The sequence below is a fragment of the Dermacentor albipictus genome, chromosome 7 (genome assembly GCF_038994185.2).
Source record: "Dermacentor albipictus isolate Rhodes 1998 colony chromosome 7, USDA_Dalb.pri_finalv2, whole genome shotgun sequence".
NCBI classification, from domain to species: Eukaryota; Metazoa; Arthropoda; class Arachnida; order Ixodida; family Ixodidae; genus Dermacentor; species Dermacentor albipictus.
This window is the reverse complement of record NC_091827.1, coordinates 139,797,505-139,818,430: the sequence shown is the minus strand read 5'-3', so window position 1 is coordinate 139,818,430 and position 20,926 is coordinate 139,797,505. Positions and strand designations below refer to the sequence as shown.

The 20,926-nt window shown below is 45.0% G+C and overlaps 1 protein-coding gene across 1 annotated transcript in view; it reads left to right on the top strand.

Moving 5' to 3' along the window:
- The window catches only part of LOC139047299 (uncharacterized), a 1,527,628-nt gene that overhangs the window by 1,104,984 nt on the left and 401,718 nt on the right, over positions 1 to 20,926 (top strand). The window contains exon 19 of the mRNA XM_070521114.1: positions 15,955 to 16,079. Coding sequence (XP_070377215.1) covers positions 15,955 to 16,079 — 125 coding nt within the window. The remainder of the gene's footprint in view (positions 1 to 15,954; positions 16,080 to 20,926) is intronic.

The window sequence follows — 20,926 nt, the reverse complement described above, 5'->3', positions numbered from 1 at the left end:
AACAACGAGAGATCGCTGATATTGCGAGGCTGAAAGAATAGGCTGGTGTCGTCTGCATAAATGATGAAGTTAGCGTCAGTTGAAATGCTGACAATGTCGTCAACATATATACCAAACAATACTGGCCCTAGTATACTTCCTTGGGGAACGCCCTGTGTAATTTCCCGGAGACGTGAATCTTCTGATCAAATCGAAACTAGTTGTTTTCTGTGATTAAGATACGGTTGTAAGAGTTTGAGAGAAATGGCCCGAAACCCGTAATGTTCTAGTTTAGTAAGCAAAGTCTCATGATTTAGCCTATCAAATGCTTTAGAGTAGTCTACGAAAATTCCTAGCGTTAGTTCTTTACGTTCAAAACCGTTTAAAATAAACTCTTTTTGGGTTAGCAGAGCCGATTCAGTTGACATTCCCACACGGCACCCAAATTGTTTATTTGATATGATGGAATGTTTATCACAAAATTAATTTAGTCTTTTACAAATAAGTTTTTCTAGTCCCTTGGATAGGACAGGCAGTACTGATACTGGCCTGTAATTTGACAGCTTAATTTTGTCACCGGATTTAAATAGGACTGTAACTTTCGCGTGCTGCATTTTTCTAGAAAAAATTCCACTTGACAGCGATAGGTTAAAAATATGAGTACGTACTGGGAGCAAGAGATCAAGCACAAACTCAATAGGTCTTATTTGAAATCCGTTCACATTGCTGGATTTACTATTTTTAGTGACATGAAAGTTGCATGTCGTGAGTACTTTTTTCCAGACTTGTGAAGTAATCATTAAACATATTTGCTAATTCTTTGCCTGTTACCGTTCTATCTTCAACTACAAGTTCAAAGTCAACATTAGTGTGGACATCGGCATGCAAAAGCTTTTTAATTTCGCGCCATAATAAACTGCTCCGATTACTCACCTCTTGAAATAGGTTCTCGTAATACAGCTTTATTGGATTTAGTGTAAATTTCGTAACATAGTTCCGGTATTTCTTAAAACTTGCAAGATCATCAGGGTTTCTTGTTCTGACAAACTTATGATACAGTGAATCCTTCTCAAGGGTCATCCTAAGGCATTCGTCATTAAGCCACGGTTTCCGTTTTCTAGTTGACTTCTTTACTCTTATATATTTAAAGGAGTTGTCATACGCGGCCTTAAGGGAGCGCATGAGTTTATCATATGCATCATCAGCATCCTGACATAGAAGCACCGAAGTCCAATCAATATTATTAATTTTTTGCCGGAAAGTGTTTAGTGTTTTGTAATTAATTTCCTGGAAAAGAAATGACTGAGACTGACGCACTGGTTTTGAAACCTGATGAAGCCTACAGAACATGTATACCGGCAAATGATCGCTCATATCAGCTACAATCCCTCCTGGTTTGGTGGTATCTTCAGAACAGTTAGTGATGAATAGATCGAGTAGGCTCTGTATTAACATTTCTGCAATAAAAAGAGTGGAGGAGTAGTTGTAGTTCTTGGGATTGCGAAGTACTTTGTAAAAGATTAACATTGAAATACCCGCCAACGAAAAGGTTCATGTCGTTTAGACACACGAAGGTGAGAATCCATTTAAAGAAGGTAATAAAGTTATCGATCTTTCCATCAGGTGGGCGATATACAACCACAAAAACGTATTTTTTGTGCTGTAAGCTCAAAACTTCATAATCAGGCATTATAGTAGAAAACTCAGGGATCAAGGCGCAAGAAAACTCATTCGATACTAACTGCAGCACGCCGCCTCCGCGACGGGAAGGCCTATTTAAGAAAATAGATTGATATCCACCTAGGTGGAGAACGTCACTCTGTTGCTGGTACCAAGTCTCAGTAACCATTATCACATTAAATTGAAAAGAAAATTTGCTTCAAAACATGGAAAACTCATCGCACTTGTTCTTTGCAGATTGCGCATTCAAGTGCAAAAATTTCAAATGGTTGCAGTCATGCGGCACTACAATTTCAGCAGGTGTATCCATTTATAAACAGATAAGATTAGCGCGAACAAATAACAAAATCGCGTTTAGCTAACAATGATGGCACGTTGCATTTTGTCCAAGTCTGATTCAGACGAAATACGCAGGACAGGAGATGCGCCTGTCTGACGTCCAAAAATCTTTCCGTTCCTAACCCATGCGAAACGCCAGTTTACTCCTTTTTTCTTAGCAATGGCCATGCGTAGCAGCTTCTTGAGCTGAGGGAATAGGTGCTCATTTATGTAAACAGACTAGTTATCAGGAAACCCGATATCATTCGTAGTGAGCCTGTGTTTCCTGGCCTTATTAAGGACTGCATCGCGTTTAGCCCTGCTCTGGAAACCCACCACTATGTTGGGATCAGAGTCAGAATTGCGCGCCGGAATTCGGTGGCAGACTTCAATGTCCTCTTGTTTTATGGTCTCCCTGAGAACGTCGCCAACTTTTCCAAGTATGCTTACGAGGCTCTCGGACCTCTCCTGCGGAATTCCTTTCACTTCGAAATTTTTATTTCTAGAATACTGATCTTGTGCAACGATTTTCACGGCGCTTTCCTGCACTTTCTTTTTCAACGCCTCAATTTCTTGCGCTAGCACCTGTTGTGTTTTAGGGCCACATTCTCGTTTTTTTACTTTACTGCATTCTTTCTTTAGAGCCTCGAACTCTTTGTTTATAAAGTCCATGCTGTTCTTCAGCTCTCTTAATTCTTTGCGAAATTCGCGATTCAGGTCAGCAATTTCAGTGATCATAATGCAAACGTCAAAATCAGGACAAAAACAGTCAACACAACGAGGCAGCAGAGGCAGCAAGGTACGTAATAATGCACTTTGAAAAGAATCGGAAAATTTCAAACCTGTGGAAATAAGCAGTACGGTTCAGAGTGTGCACTGTTTGCTGCCTCCGCTGCCAAGTGACTGCCGTGGTCGTCTGGGGGTCCTTTTAACGGGATCTAGGTGGTGACGACAAGGTCACGGGTTGTACGTTGATTCGGGATCCAAGCGGCGACGACAGGGTCACGTTGTTGTACGTTGATCCGCTTCTGCACTGTCAGTGCTGCTGCGCTCAGGACGCAGGCGCCAAAGATGCCCGTGGCGACAATACCGAGGTGATGCCCAGCGATAGCTCCGAGAAGGCCTGTGCAAATAAGCGGAACGGTTCAGAGTGTGACCTGTTTGCTGCCTCCGCTGCCAAGTCTAGCTTTTGCCAAGCTAGAGCTTTTGCCAAGGACGCTGCGAAAGTAGCTTTTGCCAAGGACGTTGTTGAGTGGTTGTCCGGGTCATTGGTTCCGACTTTTGTTGCCTGTGCTCCACCCACACTGGGCAATCGGTCACCAAAGCTCTCAGCTCGAAACACAACCCAGGCCACCATACGGACTCTTTAACTCGAGCTCTGCATTTTTCAATTTCTTGGTGACTCTCGTCCAAGCGCATCAAGACCTCTGCGCGTAATTTTTGTGGGATCACCTGCCGCACACCTTTGAATAGCACGCCTTCAGTGACTGTCAGCGTTGCTCTTTCCTGCCAGTATGGATGCAAGACCATCGACAGTGATGAGAACTTTGGCCAGCCTTCCCGGCTGAATTTTACGTGAGTTTGACAGACTTCATCGGCTGCTTGTTCAGCTTTGACTCGTTCGAAAAGGCTAGCCTCGACGGGATTTGTCATACAGCCAGAAACAAACTTGGCGACTTCGCCAACATTCAGCGCATGAGCATTAATTTGGTTTCCCTGAATCAGGGCTCTAGACAATACATCTGCAGTAACGAGGCTCTTACCCGGGACATTCACAACTGCAAAGCTGAACCGCATAAGCCTCATGCGAAAGCGCTGAATACGATGTAGCAAAGCATCTAAAGGTGATTTTCCCAACAGCGCTACGAGTGGTTTGTGGTCGCTTGAAAACAAAATTTCAAGATCTTTGATGTGCCCTTCGAATCGTTCTGCCACCCAAGTCATTGCCAACGCTTCCTTCTCAATCTGAGAGTATATTGTTTCGGCAGGCGTCAACGAGCTTGACGCAAATGCAACACGTCTTTTTTCGTTGTTTGGTTGAAGTTGCATCAGTACGGCCCCCATGCCGAATGATGACGCGCCAGCGGAAAGAATCGTATGGTACTTTACATCAGAGTTAGCCATGACGCGCATCGAAGAAATAACTTCTTTGACGTACGACAGCGCTTGTTCTTGGGCTGGTCCCCACGTCCATTCGGAACCCTTCAAAAGCAAATGACGTAAAGGCACCGTTTTCGAAGCCAAATCTGGTATGAATCTTGCCAGATTATTAGCCATACCGAGCAGCGGTCGAACGTCAGATACGTTAGCTGGCGTCACCAGTTCTTTGATAACACGAACCGTTTCAGGATCCGGCTTCATGCCATCTCGACTGAGCACACAGATAAGAAAGTTTATCTCAGTAACCCCAAAAGAACACTTTTCTTTGTTTAGCGTAACGCCGGCACTTGCGAGACGATCTAAAGTAAGACGCACGCGCTCATCATGTTGAGCCTTGTCGTTGCTGAAAATGAGCAGATCATCCATCATGTTTATTACGCTTGGGATTCCTTCAAGTATCTGCGACATTTTCTTCTGAAAGAACTCGGGTGCTGACGTTATTCCAAACGGCAGTCTTTGAAAACAGTATTGTCCAACTGGCGCTATGAACGTAGTTAACAACTGGCTTTCGGGTGACAACCTAATATGAAAGAAGCAAGAGTTGGCGTCCAACTTCGAAAACACAGAAGCCATACTTAAAAGACCAAGGCTATCATCCACTGTCGGCATCACATAGCCCTCGCGAAGTACACTTTTGTTTAATTGCGTCAAGTCAACGAAAATACGAACCGCTCCAGATGGTTTGAGAACTGGCACAATTCCTGCACACCATTCTGTTGGCTCATCTACTTTTTGGATCACACCATCTCACTCCATACGCTCGAGCTCCCGCTTAACTCGGTCACGCAAGGGTAAGGCTATGTGACGCGCAATATGAATTGCAAAAGGTATCGAGTTCGGCTTTAGTCTAATTTTGTATTCTCCTTTTATCGCTCCTAGACAACTGAAAAGCTGCGGGTAGGAAGCTTCGACGGCTGTTGCGTTACTGACCGACTTTTCGAATTTAATAACTTCTGGAGCGTCAAGCGCTGGGAGACCCAAAAGTACGGAGCGTAATGGTGAGACCACGTACACGATTTGCTGCACAGTGTTTTGTTTCCACTGGATAGTGGCATGAAACTTTCCCAAAACATTCAGTGACTCATTCGACGGGCCTGTTAGGATTAGGTCGCACTTTTCTAGCCTGGTAGGCAAACTGGGAAACGTTGAGGGCACAACGGAAACTTCAGCACCGGAATCTACTTTAGCGAACACCGGAGTGCGGTTAATTACGACCTGTACATAACGAGAATTAGAGTACTCCCCGTTCACCGCGCCAACGAAATACGCGCCTTTGTCCATATGGAGAGATGAAAGTTGTACCTTCTTTCGATCATCATCAGCAGCAGCAGCAGCCTGGTTACGCCCACTGCAGGGCAAAGGCCTCTCCCATATTTCTCCAACAACCCCATTCATGTACTAATTGTGGCCATGCCGTCCCCGCAAACTTCTTAATCTCATCCGCCCACCTAACTTTCTGCCGCCCCCTGCTACGCTTCCCTTCCCTTGGAATCCAGTCCGTAACCCTTAATGACCATCGGTTATCTTCCCTCCTCATTACATGTCCTGCCCATGCCCATTTCTTATTCTTGATTTCTACTAAGATGTCATTAACTCCAGCAGCGGTGGCGTAGAGGTAGAACACCCGCCTCGCGTGCAAGAGGTCCGTGGTGCGAATCCCGGTGCCAGCAATTTTCCGCCGGATAAAAAAAAATCCGCGTGTTGATAAAATTGCACAAACGGGCCTGGAGTGTGGCCTGATCCCGGTGACAAGAACCGGTAACGCACTCCCTCACCAGAGCAGGATTGGCCACCCTGGTGCAGTACTTGGCCACAACCTCCTATATGAACACAACAATCAAACCCCGGCCCTCAGTCCCCAGCAGCTGCGAAGCAACTGACCACGGCGACGGTCAGACCTGCAACGCAGCAGAGGGTGCTAAGAATCACTGGCTCCGGACAGGCCGCCAATGGAATATGAACCTGGCAACGATTAACGCTAGAACGTTATCTAGTGAGGCGAGTCTAGCAGTGCTATTGGAGGAATTAGAGGGCACTAAACGGGATATAATAGGGCTCAGTGAAGTTAGGAGGCCAAAAGAAGCATATACAGTGCTAAAAAGCGGGCACGTCCTGTGCTACAGGGGCTTAGCGGAAAGAACAGAACTAGGAGTCGGATTCCTGATTAATAGGAATATAGCTGGTAACATACAGGAATTCTATAGCATTAACGAGAGGGTGGCAGGTCTTGTTGTGAAACTTAATAACAGGTACAAAATGAAGATTGTACAAGTCTACGCCCCTACATCCAGTCATGATGACCAGGAAGTGAAAAGCTTCTATGAAGACGTGGAATCGGCGATGGGTAGAGTGAAAACTAAATACACTATACTAATGGGCGACTTTAATGCCAAGGTAGGCAAGAAGCAGGCTGGAGACAAGGCATCGGGGGAATGTGGCATAGGCGCTAGGAATAGCAGGGGAGAGTTATTAATAGAGTTTGCGGAACAGAATAATACGAGGATAATGAATACCTTCTTCCGCAAGCGGGATAGCTGAAAGTGGACGTGGAGGAGCCCGAACGGCGAGACTAGAAATGAAATAGACTTCATAGGCAGGTTGCGAACGTAGTTCCCGCGCCTACTAGGGCGCCCCTCGCGGCGGCGAGCGCAGAACCGGCAGGATACGACCGGCCCGCTTGCGTTCGGAAAGCCTGTATGCGCACTGTTTCGCGCGTAACTGTTGCCTTTTCTGAGCAATGCCGAAGTGCAACCCGAGCTGTTGAGTAGTGTGCTGCAACAGCACGTACACCAACTCACGAGGAACAAAGTTTTACAGGTTTCCAAGCCGACCGTATGAAGCAGAACGGCGTCAACACTGGATAGCGCTCGTCCGACGGCATAAGCTGTTTTATGTTCCGGCGTTATGCCAAGTGCGTTAAAACTCTGAATTCTTTGCTTTTACAGCAATGATGGCAGCAACAGGACACCTACAGTCAGTAGCGTAGCTAGGTCGTCTGGCACCCGGGGCCCATAAATCTTCTAGCTGCCCCCCCCTCCCCCGGGTTTATTGGAGGAAGGCGAGGATATCAACAATTTCTGTGTGTCTCCAGACGTATATGACCACCCCCTCCCCCACTGGCCCCTTGCACACGGAGACCCCCCCCCCCCCCTTGCTAAGCCACTGCCTGCAGTGCGTACCAGGATATGCATCAAACAAAGTAGTTTGTTCCTACACTGTCAGTAAAGCCGTGGAACTCTTTCCCAATCCTCTCCCATTCGAACAGCGCTAGGGCTTGCTGAGAGATTTGAGGAGGGGTTGCAGCCGGCTGAGCTGGCATACACTCTTCTGCGCCCATGGCAGCATATCAACGAAGGTGCCGATGAGATCACCAAAATTTTTGACAACGTGGTTTATTGAATCCTCCTTTGCACGCACTGAAAAATCGCAACATAAAAATATCGCACTTCCAGTAACTTGGGCGAAAATATTTTCCCAGCGTAGTCTAACACAACTGGTAAGTTCCTCCCCTTTTTTTGTGTGGTTGGGGAGAGCAACGTTAGAATACCTCTGGTAGGTCTTACACGAGTCGTTCATACGCCCCACGTTCTTGGATGAGATGTTTTGGATTCGTATTTGCCGTCATGTATGTACAGGGAAACTACCGCGGCATCCTTGCACTTCCCTGCGATGCCAGCACGGTAATCGCAGCTCCCCGCTAGGATTTGTCTGCTGTCGCCGATCTTCAAGAATCAATTTCGCCTACAATTTCATGCGTCCACACCGTAGATAACGAAGTAAATTACGCTGAGCTTCACGCATCTCGCTGGTGCATTATTTTTCGTTTGCGGAATAAACCTAGCAGTCACTTCCGATCAGTGCGAGTTCAACACTTCCCTCACGTCGTAGACGTGCCCCACTTCAAATAGACGACTTCCTTTCCCTAAATTCTTTTCACGAAAAAAGCTATGAAGATCTTGTAATTCCCAGAAACCCGGTTAAAATTAATATCGGCACGCTGTTTCGCGCCATCGCTCTCGTTTGACAGGACGCCAACCACGCAGTGCGGGCTGCTGACGCCGTGAGTAATCCTACCACATTCGCGCAACTGTTCGTCAGATGGCGCTAGGGGTCGGAAAGACGGGGCGCCGCCTAGCACTTGCAACCTGCCCATACTCTGCGCTAACCCTGTCATCATACAAGATGTGGACGTGCTCGGCAAAGTGCGCTGCAGTGACCACATGATGGTAAGAACTCGAATTACCTAGACCTGAGGAGGGAACGGAAGAAACTAGTACATAAAAAGCCGAATAATGAGTTAGCGGTAAGAGGGAAAATAGAAGAATTCCAGATCAAGCTACAGAACAGGTATTCAGCTCTACCTCAGGAAGAGGACCTTAGTGTTGAAACAATGAACGACAATCTTGTGGGCACCATTAAGGAGTGTGCAATGGAAGTCGGTGGTAACTCCATTAGGCAGGATACCAGCAAACTATCGCAGGAGACGAAAGATCTGATCAAGAAACGCCAATGTATGAAAGCCTCTAACCCTACAGCTGGAATAGAACTGCCAGAGCATTCGAAGTTAATCAACAAGCGTAAGACAGCTGACATAAGGAAGTATAATATCGATAGAATTGAACATACTCTCAGGAACGGAGGAAGCCTAAAAACAGTGAAGAAGAAACTAGGAATCGGCAAGAATCGGATGTATGCGTTAAGAGACAAAGCCGGCAATATCATTACTAATATGGATGAGATAGTTCAAGTGGCTGAGGAGTTCTATAGAGATTTTTACAGTACCAGTGGCACCCACGACGATAATGGAAGGGAAAATAGTCTAGAGGAATTCGAAATCCCAAAGGTAACGCCGGAAGAAGTAAAGAAAGCCTTGGGAGATATGCAAAGGGGGAAGGCAGCTGGGGAGGATCAGGTAACAGCAGATTTGCATAAGGATGGTGGACAGATTGTTCTAGAGAAACTGGCCACCCTGTATACACAATGCCTCATAACCTCGAGCGTACCGGAGTCTTGGAAGAACGCAAACATAATCCTAATTCATAAGAAAGGAGACGCCAAAGACATGAAAAATTATAGACCGATCAGCGTACTATCCGTTGCCTACAAACTATTTACTAAGGTAATCGCAAATAGAATCAGGAACACCTTAGACTTCTGTCAAGCAAAGGACCAGGCAGGATTCCGTAAAGGCTACTCAACAATAGATCATATTCACACTATCAATCAGGATATTGTTTCTTTGCTGATTTGTTACATTTGTTTATTAACTGTCCTGTCATGTTTCGCTCTCCTGTTATGTTTGTACGATCGGGACGATGTTTTTGAGAGAGGGAATTGAAACGTGAGGTTTCACCGTCTTACAAGTGCTATCGCTCAACGCAGGACGCGCCGGCATATGTCTGAAGTTTCTCGAATGCTTTTGTTGGTTCTATTGTCACCGAACCTTGTGTAAGCCGATTTCATGGGTGACGCAAATTGTGCAGAACTTTCTGGAAGGCACGCAGGTAAAATCAAATACTCTGGAACCTACGATGACTCGTGTATAAAAGCCGACGCGCTTGACCTGATGATCACACTTATTTATTTATTTATTTATTCATTTATTTATTTAGTTATTTATTTATGCATGCATGCATGCATGCATGCAACACTGCAGGCCCAAATGGGGGCCCAAGCAGGAGTGGTAGAATGCTCACATATTTACATATGCACGTATACATACATACACCTGAAAAAATATACAAAACCAATGCAACATATGTAAATATCAGAACACAACAAAAATGAAAGCCACAACTAATAAGATTAGGAGAAGGCACACTGGAGGAAGATAACTTGACAAACATTAGAACAGTATCACACGCATAGATGAACACTTGCAACTACTATCGAGCGAGGGAAACAAAAGAACAAGTAGCGAAGTTGAACAAGCGACCATCGCAAAATATTGAACATAATAGAATAAGGAAGATGTGGAAAGTATCAAACTAAATTCACGTGCAAAAAAAAAAGTCACTAACAAGGCTTGTCGACATGCCAATACCCCTAGTATTAAAGACACAAGCGTTCAATAGAATCGGTGCTCATCAATTGTGATAATGGCAGGCTTTTCCAATCTGTTACAGTTCGCTGCAAGACGGAAAACTTAAAAAGGTTAGTTCGGATGTCATAAGGTGATAAATAATCAGCGTGATGATGCCGTGTTCGGCGCGATCTAAGTGGTTTAACATTATGTTGTGGGTGGAGGGACAAACAGTTGTTTTTAAGCAAGAAAATATATTTCAATCGTTGTATTTTCCTGCGTAGTTGTAGCGCTTGAATATTATGCTTACGTGCCATAGGTGCGCGTTGGCTGTCCTACAACTAGTTGTAGATTGTGAGACAGAATGATGTGATGCAAGTAACCTAAGTGTGAGTTATTCTAGGTGCAGAGAAATCCGTTCTCCCAATCAATATCTGATAGGGTAAAGTAGCCAATAAATAGCATTTCATCACTTGTGAATGAAACCATGTGTTCGAAAAAATCATGAAAGAATTCGGGGTGCGAATCAGGTGCTCGAAAAACGGCAAATATAAGAAATGATTTATCCCAGCAAGCAAACTTTATTGTGACAGATTCGAGGTTATCGGTCAGGCATAACAGAGTAGCGGATATAGTTTCTTTTGCCAAAACTGCTTCCCCACCCCCTCTAGTACACCTGTCACGGCGGTATGCTTGATAAGATGGAAGAAACACAACAGCATCTTCACTATTGACATGAAACCGTGTTTCTGTTATCATAATCACATGGGGATTGTAACGCATGATAGTTGCCTGTAGGCTTTCCGATTTGTTAACCACACTGCGACCGTTGATGTTTAAAATTCTGAGTTCTTTAGCACCAGGGGAAGTGCCAGCGGAGGCAAGCCAATTATTTTTCGAAGTATTTACATAACCATCAATTTTGATCCTTAATTTCTTACTGTCATCCCATGTCAAAAGCTCATTGTTAATACGCATCTTGTCATCAAAAAAGTGATATTTCTTGCGTTGTTCTCTTCCACTTTTAGCACTATCCCACATGAGTTTACGTATCCTTAGTGTGCGGCGCGAGTAATAATTTTGAATCGATATTCTGCTACCCTTCAATTTGTACGCACTTTTTAGGACAAGCTGTTTTTCGGTAAAATCCTGAAAGTAAATGAAGACTGGTCTCTTTTAACCTTTGTTACCAAGACGATGAATTTGGCCGACAGATTTGCAAGGAACAGCAAGCTTTGCAGAAAACACCTGGTCAAGTACTTTATCGTTAAGAAAAGAATAGATTCAGTTTCGCCGACATTCTACGAAATGCCTCAGATTATCATATCGGATCGCCTGCTCCTATCCTCCAGATCTGCCAACTTCATCTCCAGTGATTTCACTGTACGCTGAAAGTCATCTAGACGCGAGGCTCGTTTTTCTAATTCAACAAATCTGGCTCCCCCCCCTCCCCCCCCCCTCGATCAGCTATAACGTTTTCCACCTTATACTGTTGCTCTCTGAGCGCAGTACCATCCGCTGCCAACTTGTTCTGACCAGACAGCAACTCTTTCAGCATGGATTCTATAGAGGCCCCACTACACTCAGTGCGGCCGGCATTTAGCTCAATGTAGCCGCACATCAGGAGGAAGCATACGCAGCACACATCATGGACAATATAAGCACACCGTAGGGGGCATGGCAAGACAAAAAAAACCGCCGTGGCTTAGCTTGGTTAAGCCTGGTGATTGCGAAGCAATAGTGTGTTATTCTCGGATAAGCTGGTCGTATGGCTGGTGGTAGTCTTGGGTTATGCTAGTGTTACGGCTTACAGTGAATCATCTAAGAGGAAGTCATCCGTCGAATCAGTGTATGCCGGCAAACATTTCCCTCACCAGCGTGCCCATTACAAAATCTTCCAGTATCGATTGGCCGACGGTGCGGTACACACCATTTTCTCCGCGTCGTAAGATATGCTCACTCGGTGCTTGCAGTAGCGTTCGTTAAAGTACGGTAGCGTTACGCCGTAATAAATGTTGGGGTTATTGTCCCCGTCCAAAATGCGATACAGTTTGTTGTACGTCTCCCCGTACGGCGGGCTAACTCCCGCTCCTCCTCACCAGGGCCGTAGCACCCCTGGTGAGAGGAGCGGGAGTTAGGCCGCCGTCGGTGGCTACCGCCTCGCCTCGTGACGGCGTGAGATGGGGCCCTGTTCTTACACAGCTGGTGTGACGTCACTCTAGGACACGTGGTGTGACGTCACGGAGCGAGGTCACGCTAAATCTCAATGGTGCCTACCACCGCCTCGCCACGGAACGGGCTGAAGTGCGACTTAAAGTGGTATTGCTTCGCAATAAAAGACGGCGACAATCGCTCCTAAACGTGCTATAGCAGTTACTAATCTGCACGAGGTAGCAGAACGGTTTAAGCCGCTGGTTTGTCGATTGTCTGCCGCGCCCACTGAAGGTGAAGCCTGGAGGTGTCTCCTTATAAAGTGATGCGTCGACGTTACGTGAAGAATAGGTGGCGCCTCAAGTGACGCATCCCAAAACAGCGAAGCATTGGCGTCATGAAAGCAGTGACATGGCATCGGTGTCGTAGTTGTGGTCCAAGTGGTGGTGAAGTTTGGTAGATGGGGATGGTCGATTGCATTTCTTGGAAGACTGGTCTGGCTGCGGCAGTTATGGTATCGTTGATCCAGCCAGACCATGAATGGGCACCTGCACGAGGTGGCAGAACGGTTTAAGCCACATGCTTGTCGATGGCCCGCCATGCCCACTGACGATCGTCGACTCTGCTTGGAGTGTAGCATATTTTTGAGGGCACAGGATTGCCCAATAAATCACTATTTTCGCCAATTACAGTTTTGCTGCTTTCTTCACCGTCACTACCACGTGACAACATTTAGGATCTTTGAAGTCGACTGAAGGTCAGCAAAACCAGGCGGCGCTCTCTGCCCTATACATCAAAGTTCTGTATTCTTTTAAGTACACCCTATCTAGAGATTAGATTTATGCGTGTTGCAATAATGCTAGCTATGAAGTAAGTGATATATATATATATATATATATATATATATATATATATATATATATATATATATATATATATATGTGTTAGACAGAGAAAGAGAGAGAGAAAGAGGGGAGTGAGCCGCATAGGTATATCTCACCATGCGGTGCTGGCTGGAATGGCTACTTTTCTATGATGCTTGCAACAAGTAGAGCCCATCCCTGCTTATTTGTAGTGCAACATACACCTTAGGGGCTATGGTAGGGTAAATCCCCCCAAAAATTGAATTTGCAATTTTGGCCCAGACAAATTGACTGCACTATGAGGAACAAAGCTGCGGAAGCGCAACCTCGAGCGCCCACTCAAAGCGGTTCCAATGTCGCGCCCAAGTGTGCTGCGCGCCCAGAAGTTTAAAAATGGTGGCCGGAGGCCTGTTTGTTAATCGTTGTCGTTCGCGGCTTCCTTCGTAATGGCGTGTTCTTTTTTCTTCTGTGTGTGTGTGTGGTGACTAAATAATTTCTGCTCAGAATCATATAATTATTAAAAGAAAATGAGACATCCACCCAATTGCAGCAATTAACACAAAGAAATACCATACGCGTTCCTCGAAAGAAAAACAAGGCATTTGATGAAAAATTTGTCCTGGTCCGGGGCTAGAAGCCGGGACCTCCGCCTTTCTGGGGAAGCCGGCCTACCATCTGAGCCAACCAGGCGGCTAGCAGATGGCAGGACGAAGTCGAGTTTGTTAAGAACATGAAGCAAGATTTTGACGTAACAGCCTTTTGTAGAAAAGAACTATTACGTCGAACTCTTGCGTTTGCCTACGTGGTCGTGGTCGCCTCTGTTGCGAGTTTCAAAGGTATTACTTGCCCTGAAAGTGGCGCGATCGTTCAGCAAGCGCAGCAGAAAGAGAACTTTCAAAGGTAGTCGGACTTCTGAGCAAATACTGAACACCAATGAGTCGCTCAACCAACTCATCTGGTGCCGCTGCCCTAAGAAACCTTTGCCAGCGCTTACACATTGAAGACAGCAACTAACGACGCTGTAGCACAGTACAATGACGGTAATTCTGCACGAGAAGCTGTTCTGGAGGCCCTTCGTCTGTTCCAGGTCTGTTTTGTAATAATGCCCTCGGCAGGATGAACAAAGAACGTGTTGACAGGGCAGAATTCGATGACTGCCAATGCATTTCTACCAGCACGTCCTCTTTTCCGTACTTTTGCTTGAGTAGATCAATGGCATTCCCATAGTTACTGTCGGATAACTGCAGTCTCTCCACGGTGGCTGCCGCTTTTACGGTTAGTGAGGACAGAAAGTACGTAAATTTCTGATTTTCGCTCAAGTTGGTTCTGTCATAAACAGCTGTTTAAATCTGTCACAAAAATCTTTGCGATTTCATTTTATCGCCGTCAAACTTCATTATTTCTAGCTTTGGTAGCTTCATTATTGTTGCTTGCTGCGATTGTATAGCTTCGCCATTAAACTTGCGCTGCTCCCTCGCTGTTTCCCGTATTTCTTGTCGAGAAAGCTACGCGATGATGCTGTGCAGGGCACTTATTATCTTTAACTCGTACTCAGTGGTTTTCGCAAACTCTGAGTCAGCTGTTTTGGGGTGTTATGAAGTGCTCCATCTGGTCGTCTGCTTTCTTTAGCGAGTCTGCAATTCCTTTGATCTGGCTGGCTATCAGCGACATCGCTGCAGGACCTTGATTTTCCTCCAGTTTCTTTTCAGCATCGCTCACTAAGTTATTTGTGTCCTCGGCGTTTTTCGCTTTTTCAATATCACTTCTCTGTTTATCTTGACTAACTGAGGAAACTGCCGGTCGCTTACAGATTCTCGCGGCGAGATGTCATCTGAGTCTTGGTCGCGCTCTGTGTCCATGCCGCTCCTTGCTGTAGATGTCTCGCTTGGCTGCCGTTGGTTCGCCTTCGGGCCCCTTCTTCGTCCCACTTCTGTGGCCAGTCCGTCGTTCTGGTTCTGCGTGGCCAGTCGGAAGAGGAGTAGCCACAATCCTGGTCATGGCACCATGCCGCAGAAACGAGACGAGACAGCTGCGTTCGATGCGAACGAAATAAAGATTCTTCTTTTTTTATTTTTATTTTGCGCGCGCGCCATTGGAGCCTGCCGTCTTCTTCTTTCTCGTTTTGTCCGCTCCCATGAGTTTCAACATAACTTTTCTCAATGTCAACCCATTCCAGTGAAGCTTTGTACACATGTACTACAACAAGCCACAAATATTCTGAACTAAAAAATCTCTGATGATATGAATACCACTTGAAAAATATACAGTGCAAGAAGCCCTCCTGTGGCTTCGTGCAAGCAGAGGTATTATTTTTTGCGTGCGAACTCCAAAGCAGATATGATATCTCTTGCGTTCACATGTATGCGTAATTAAAATATCACTGTGTAACATGATCACATTCCTCTGCGTGGTTGCCGAGAAAAGGTACATCAAATAATGAAACACACCTGGAATTTTGGGAGTGGACCACAGGAAAGGCAAGCCATCTGTACCCAAACAAATTGTTTCTTGTTGTACCCGAGTGCACTTTTTGTAAGCGCGTCAAATATGATGCGAATATCTGCAGACATTTCTAAAATATTGTGTTAAAACTAACGTGTACCATTTACCCTATCATACCTCCCATCTAAGGAACGACATCAAAAGATTTCCTGTGGTAGAACTAGCTTTTTGAATAACTAGGTTGCCAAAGCATAGTAGGAAAAATTGAAAGCACAAGCTGCACATATGGCGTTGCATTATTTGCTCTCCGAATAATTTCTGGTGTCCTTTCTTACGCAGGTGCAAATACGAACAAAAAATAATAACCCTGAAGACGAAGTTGCGCTCTTTTATTTTATTGAGGGAGTCAAGACTACAACCAACAAATTTTGGGATGATCGTTTTCTGACTGCAACAGCGCACGTGTGAGTGGAAAATGGTCTTGACACATTGTTTGGTAGTATTATACCCTAATACTCACACCATGTCCAGTTGTTCATTCAGAAGTGTTAAACATGCCGCACTGTCGTGGTAGTCATTATGCAGATGGATCTTGACATAAATGTTTGAACGTACTTATTTGTACGCCTTTCTTTTTTGAAGCTTTTTGGGCCTCAGTAATTCAGTTGCATTTGGACTCGTATTGCAGCACTGGCTCTAGGCCTATTTTTGCCCTGTGTCAGACGCCACTCCAAGCCTGGAGGACTAGACAGCAATTCGAAATTACCACCTTCAAAGTAGAATCCATGTTTAGCAATACGGTTTGCTGGGCCAGTTGGTGCATGGCGAACGTACAGGGGGTTCCAGCAAGTACCGACTCATTGTCCTGTCCGGTCCTTTTACTTGTGCTCACGTCCGTGCTTGCTGGAACCCGTTTGGAATCATGTTTAGAATCCCTGTGTTCTGCTTTCTTCGTGCTCCGAATCTGCGGAATCTAGGGAAATTGAGCCTGGGAATGATTAACGCGTGAACACTCTCGAGTGGGGCTCCAAAAGGAATTACCAGAAATTTCCTGACATACAGGCCTCAGCGTGGTTGGAAGAACTGCTGAGGCCTATGCGATGCTAACCGTTGCTCACGTCATCTGCTACAGACGTCCTCCTGATAAGAGATGCTACGAAACAGGATTTCTAATTGACAAGGGCAACATTTATAAATTTTACACCATTATTGAGAAGGCAGCAGTTGCCCAGTAAAGAAAAATAAGAGAGAAATGTAACAGGCCATCATCATCAGCAGCAGCAGCACCAGCATCATCAGCCTGGCTACGCCCAATGCAGGGCAGAGGCCTCCACCATACATCTCCAACTACCCCCGCTCATCTGTAAGTTGTGGCATGTTGTCCCTGCAAACTTCTTAATCTCATCTGCCCACCTATCTTTCTGCGACTCCCTGCTACGTTTCCCTTCTCTTGGAATCTAGTCGGTAACCCTTAATCACCATCGGTTACCTTCCCTCCTCATTACATGTCCTGCCCATGGCCAATTCTTTTTCTTGATATCAACTAAGATGTCATTCCCTCGTGTTTGTTCCCTCACCCAATCTGCTGTTTTCTTATCCCTTAACATTACAGTCATCATTATTCTTTCCATGCCTCGTTGCGTCTTCATCAAATTAAGTAGAACCATTTTCGTAAGCCTCCAGGTTTCTGCCCCGTAGGTGAGTACTGGTAAGACACAGCTGTTATACACTTTTCTTGCGATGGACAATCGCAACCTTCTGTTCATGATCTGAGAATGCCTGCCAAACGCACCCCAGCCTATTCCTATTATTGTGAATATTTCAGTCTCATGATCCGGATCCATGGTCACAGCCAGCCCTAAGTAGAGGTATTCCCTGACCACTTCCAGTGCCACCCTACCTATCGTAAACTGTTGTTCTCTTTTGACACTGTTCAACATTACTTTAGTTTTCTGCAGAGTAGTTTTTAGACTCGCCCTTCTGCTTTGCCTCTCTAGTTCAGTGAGCATGCATTGCAATTGGTCCGCCGAGTTACTAGGCAAGGCAATATCATCAGCGAATCGCAAGATACTAACGTATTCTTCATTCACTCTAACTTCACGGAGTCCTATTATATCCCATTTACTGCCCTCTAATTCCTCCAATAACACTGCTAGACTCGCCTCACTAGACAACGTTCTAGCGTTAAACGTTGCCAGGTTCATATTGCAATGGCGGCATGTCCGCCATTCCAGTATGTAAAAATACTGAAAAATCTCTACAGCAGCTCCACAGCGACCGTAGTCCTCCGTAAAGAAAGCAACAAAATCCCAATAAAGAATGACGTCAGGCAGGGAGATACGATCTCTCCAATGCTACTTACAGCGTGTCTAGAGGAGGTATTCAGAGACCTGGATTGGGAAGAATTGGGGATGTAAGTTAACGGAGAATACCTTAGTAACGTGCGATTCGCTGATGATATTGCCTTGCTTAGTAACTCAGGGGACCAATTGCAATGCATGCCACTGACCTGGAGAGGCAAAGCAGAAGAGTGGGTCTAAAAATTAATCTGCAGAAAACTAAATAGTGTTTAACAGTCTCGGCAGAGAACAGCAATTTACAATAGGTAGCGAGGCACTGGAAGTGGTAAGGGAATACATCTACTTAGGGCAGGTACTGACGGCGGATCCGTATCATGAGACGGAAGTAATCAAAAGAATAAGAATGGGTTGGGGTGCGTTTGGCAGGCATTCTCAGATCATGAACAGCAGGATGCCATTATCCCTCACGAGAAAAATGTACAATAGCTGTGTCTTACCAGTACTCACCTACGAGTTAGAAACCTGGAGGCTTACGAAAAGGATTGTACTTAAACTGAGGACGAAACCCTTTGCATAGCTACCAAGGGTTTGTTTACGTCTTTCGGCGTTACTTGTGGGTTGTGACATTCCTCCAGACTATTCCCTCTTCCATTATCAGAGTGAGTGTCACTGGTACTGTATAAATCTCTATAGAGCCCCTCAGCCACTTGAACTATCTCATTCATATTAGTAATAATATTGCCGGCTTTGTGTCATAACGCATACATCTGATCCTTGCGTATTCCTAGTTTCTTCTTCAGTGCTTTTAGGCATCCTCCGTTACTGAGAGCATGTTCAATCATATCCATATCATACTTCCTTATGTCAGCTGTTTTGCCCTTGTTGAATAACTTAGAAAATTCTGCCAGTTCTAGTCTAGATGTAGGGTTAGAGACTTTGATACATTGGCATTTCTTGATCAGATCTTTCATCTCCTGCAATAGCTTACTGATATCCTGTCTAACAGAGTTATCACCGACTTCTATTGCACACTGTCTAATGATTCCCATAAGATTGTCGTTCATTGGTTCAGCACTAAGGTGCTCTTACTGAGTTAAAGCCGAATACCTGTCTGCAACTTGATCCGGAATTTATTTATTTTCCCTCTTACCGCTAACTCTTTGGTCTGCTTCTTATGTGCCAGTTTCTTCCATTCCCTCGTCAAGTCCAAGCTAATTAGAGTTCTTACCATCCTATGGTCACTGCAGTGCACCTTGCCGGGCCCGTCCACCACGGCTATCCCGCTTGCTGAAGAAAGACATTCATAATCCACATAATATTCCGTTCTGCAAACTCTACTCATAACTCTCCCCGGCTATTCCTAGAACCTGTGCCATATAACCAAACTGACTTGTCCCCAGCCTGCTTCTTGCCTACCCTGGCATTGATGTCGCCCATAAAAATGTATTTTGTTTTGACTTTACTCATCGCTGATTCTAGGTCTTCATAGAAGCTTTCGACTTCCTGGTCATCATGACTGCAGATAGGGCTGCAGACCTGTACCACATTCAATTTTTACCTCCTATTAAGTTTCACAAGACCTGCCACCCTCTCGTTAATGCTATAGAATTCATGTATATTACCAGCTATATCCTTATTAATCAGGAATCCGACTCCTAGTTCTCGTCTGTCCGCTAAGCCCCTTTAGCACAGGGCGTGCACGCTTTTTAGCACTGTATATGCTTCTTTTGTCCTCCTAACTTCACTGAGCCCTAGTATATCCGGTTTACTGCCCGCTAATTCCTCCAATAGCAGTGCGAGACTCGCCTCACCAGATAACATTCTAGCATTAGTCCTTGCCAGGTTCAGATTACAATGGTGGCCTTTCCGGACGAATGGATTCATAGCACCTTCTTCTGCGTCACAGGTCTGACCGCTGCCGTGGGCAGTTGCTTGGCAGCTGCTGGGGACTGATATTACAGATAATACAAGCCTATGGTCGCATGTCCGGTAAAGACGATGAAGAAATCGAAAAGTTTCACGTACACCTTAAATTAGCAGTGATAAATGTGCAAACTCAGTTAGTGGAGTCATGGGTGACTTCAGGGACAAAACGGGGCAAAGCAGGCTGGTGAACAAGCATTTAGCAACTACGGCATGGATTTTTGGAAGACTAGAGGATAGACTGGTAAAACTCGCAGAATGAAATAGACTCCGAATGATGAATACTTTCTGCAAGGAGCGCAGTAGCAGTAATTGGGCCTGGAAAAGACCTAATTGAGAAACAATATCGAAAAGGTATTTCAAACTCTCTCCTAATTTTAGCGCAGTGAAGGATGTAGAAGTGTTAGGTAAAGGCCTCTGAGCGAGGTTATTGATGTTTAGGATTTCTCTATATTTATAAAGAAAGAGATAAGTAATTCAACAAGAAACAGCCTTACGTTGACGCTCTAAGGGTGAAAACAGACGAATTCAAGCTGGTTGTTGCAAACAAATTTGAAACAATAATACTAGACGACGGACACAACACCGAGATAATGAACGAAAACGTAAGTTAGCTGATATGAGAATCAGCAATCGATCTGAGAGGTAGGGCACCTAGGCAGCTAACACGTAAGCTTTACCAAATAACGAAGGACCTAATAAAGAAACGACAAAGCTTGGAGGTGTGTGACTCAAGAGATCAGATAGAGTTAGCTCTACTTCCAAATCTAAATAGACAAGAAGAATTTAAGGAATATTTGAAATGAAAACGTGGGAAGATAGAGGAAGCAGTAAAAAATAGCCACAATGTCAAATCACTGAGAAGAAAACTTGGCTTAGGACAGGGCAAGATGTACGCATTGAATGATAAGCAAAGTAATCAGAAATTTCGATGACATAATAAAAGCACAATAATTCTTTGCTGTCCTGTATAGTATACCCAGAGCATCCATTTCTCTTTCATTGGAAGTAGTTACATAAAGGAAACAGACGCTCCCTCTATAACTAGCGGTAAAGATAGAGAGCCCTAAAATCCATGTCCCGAGGAA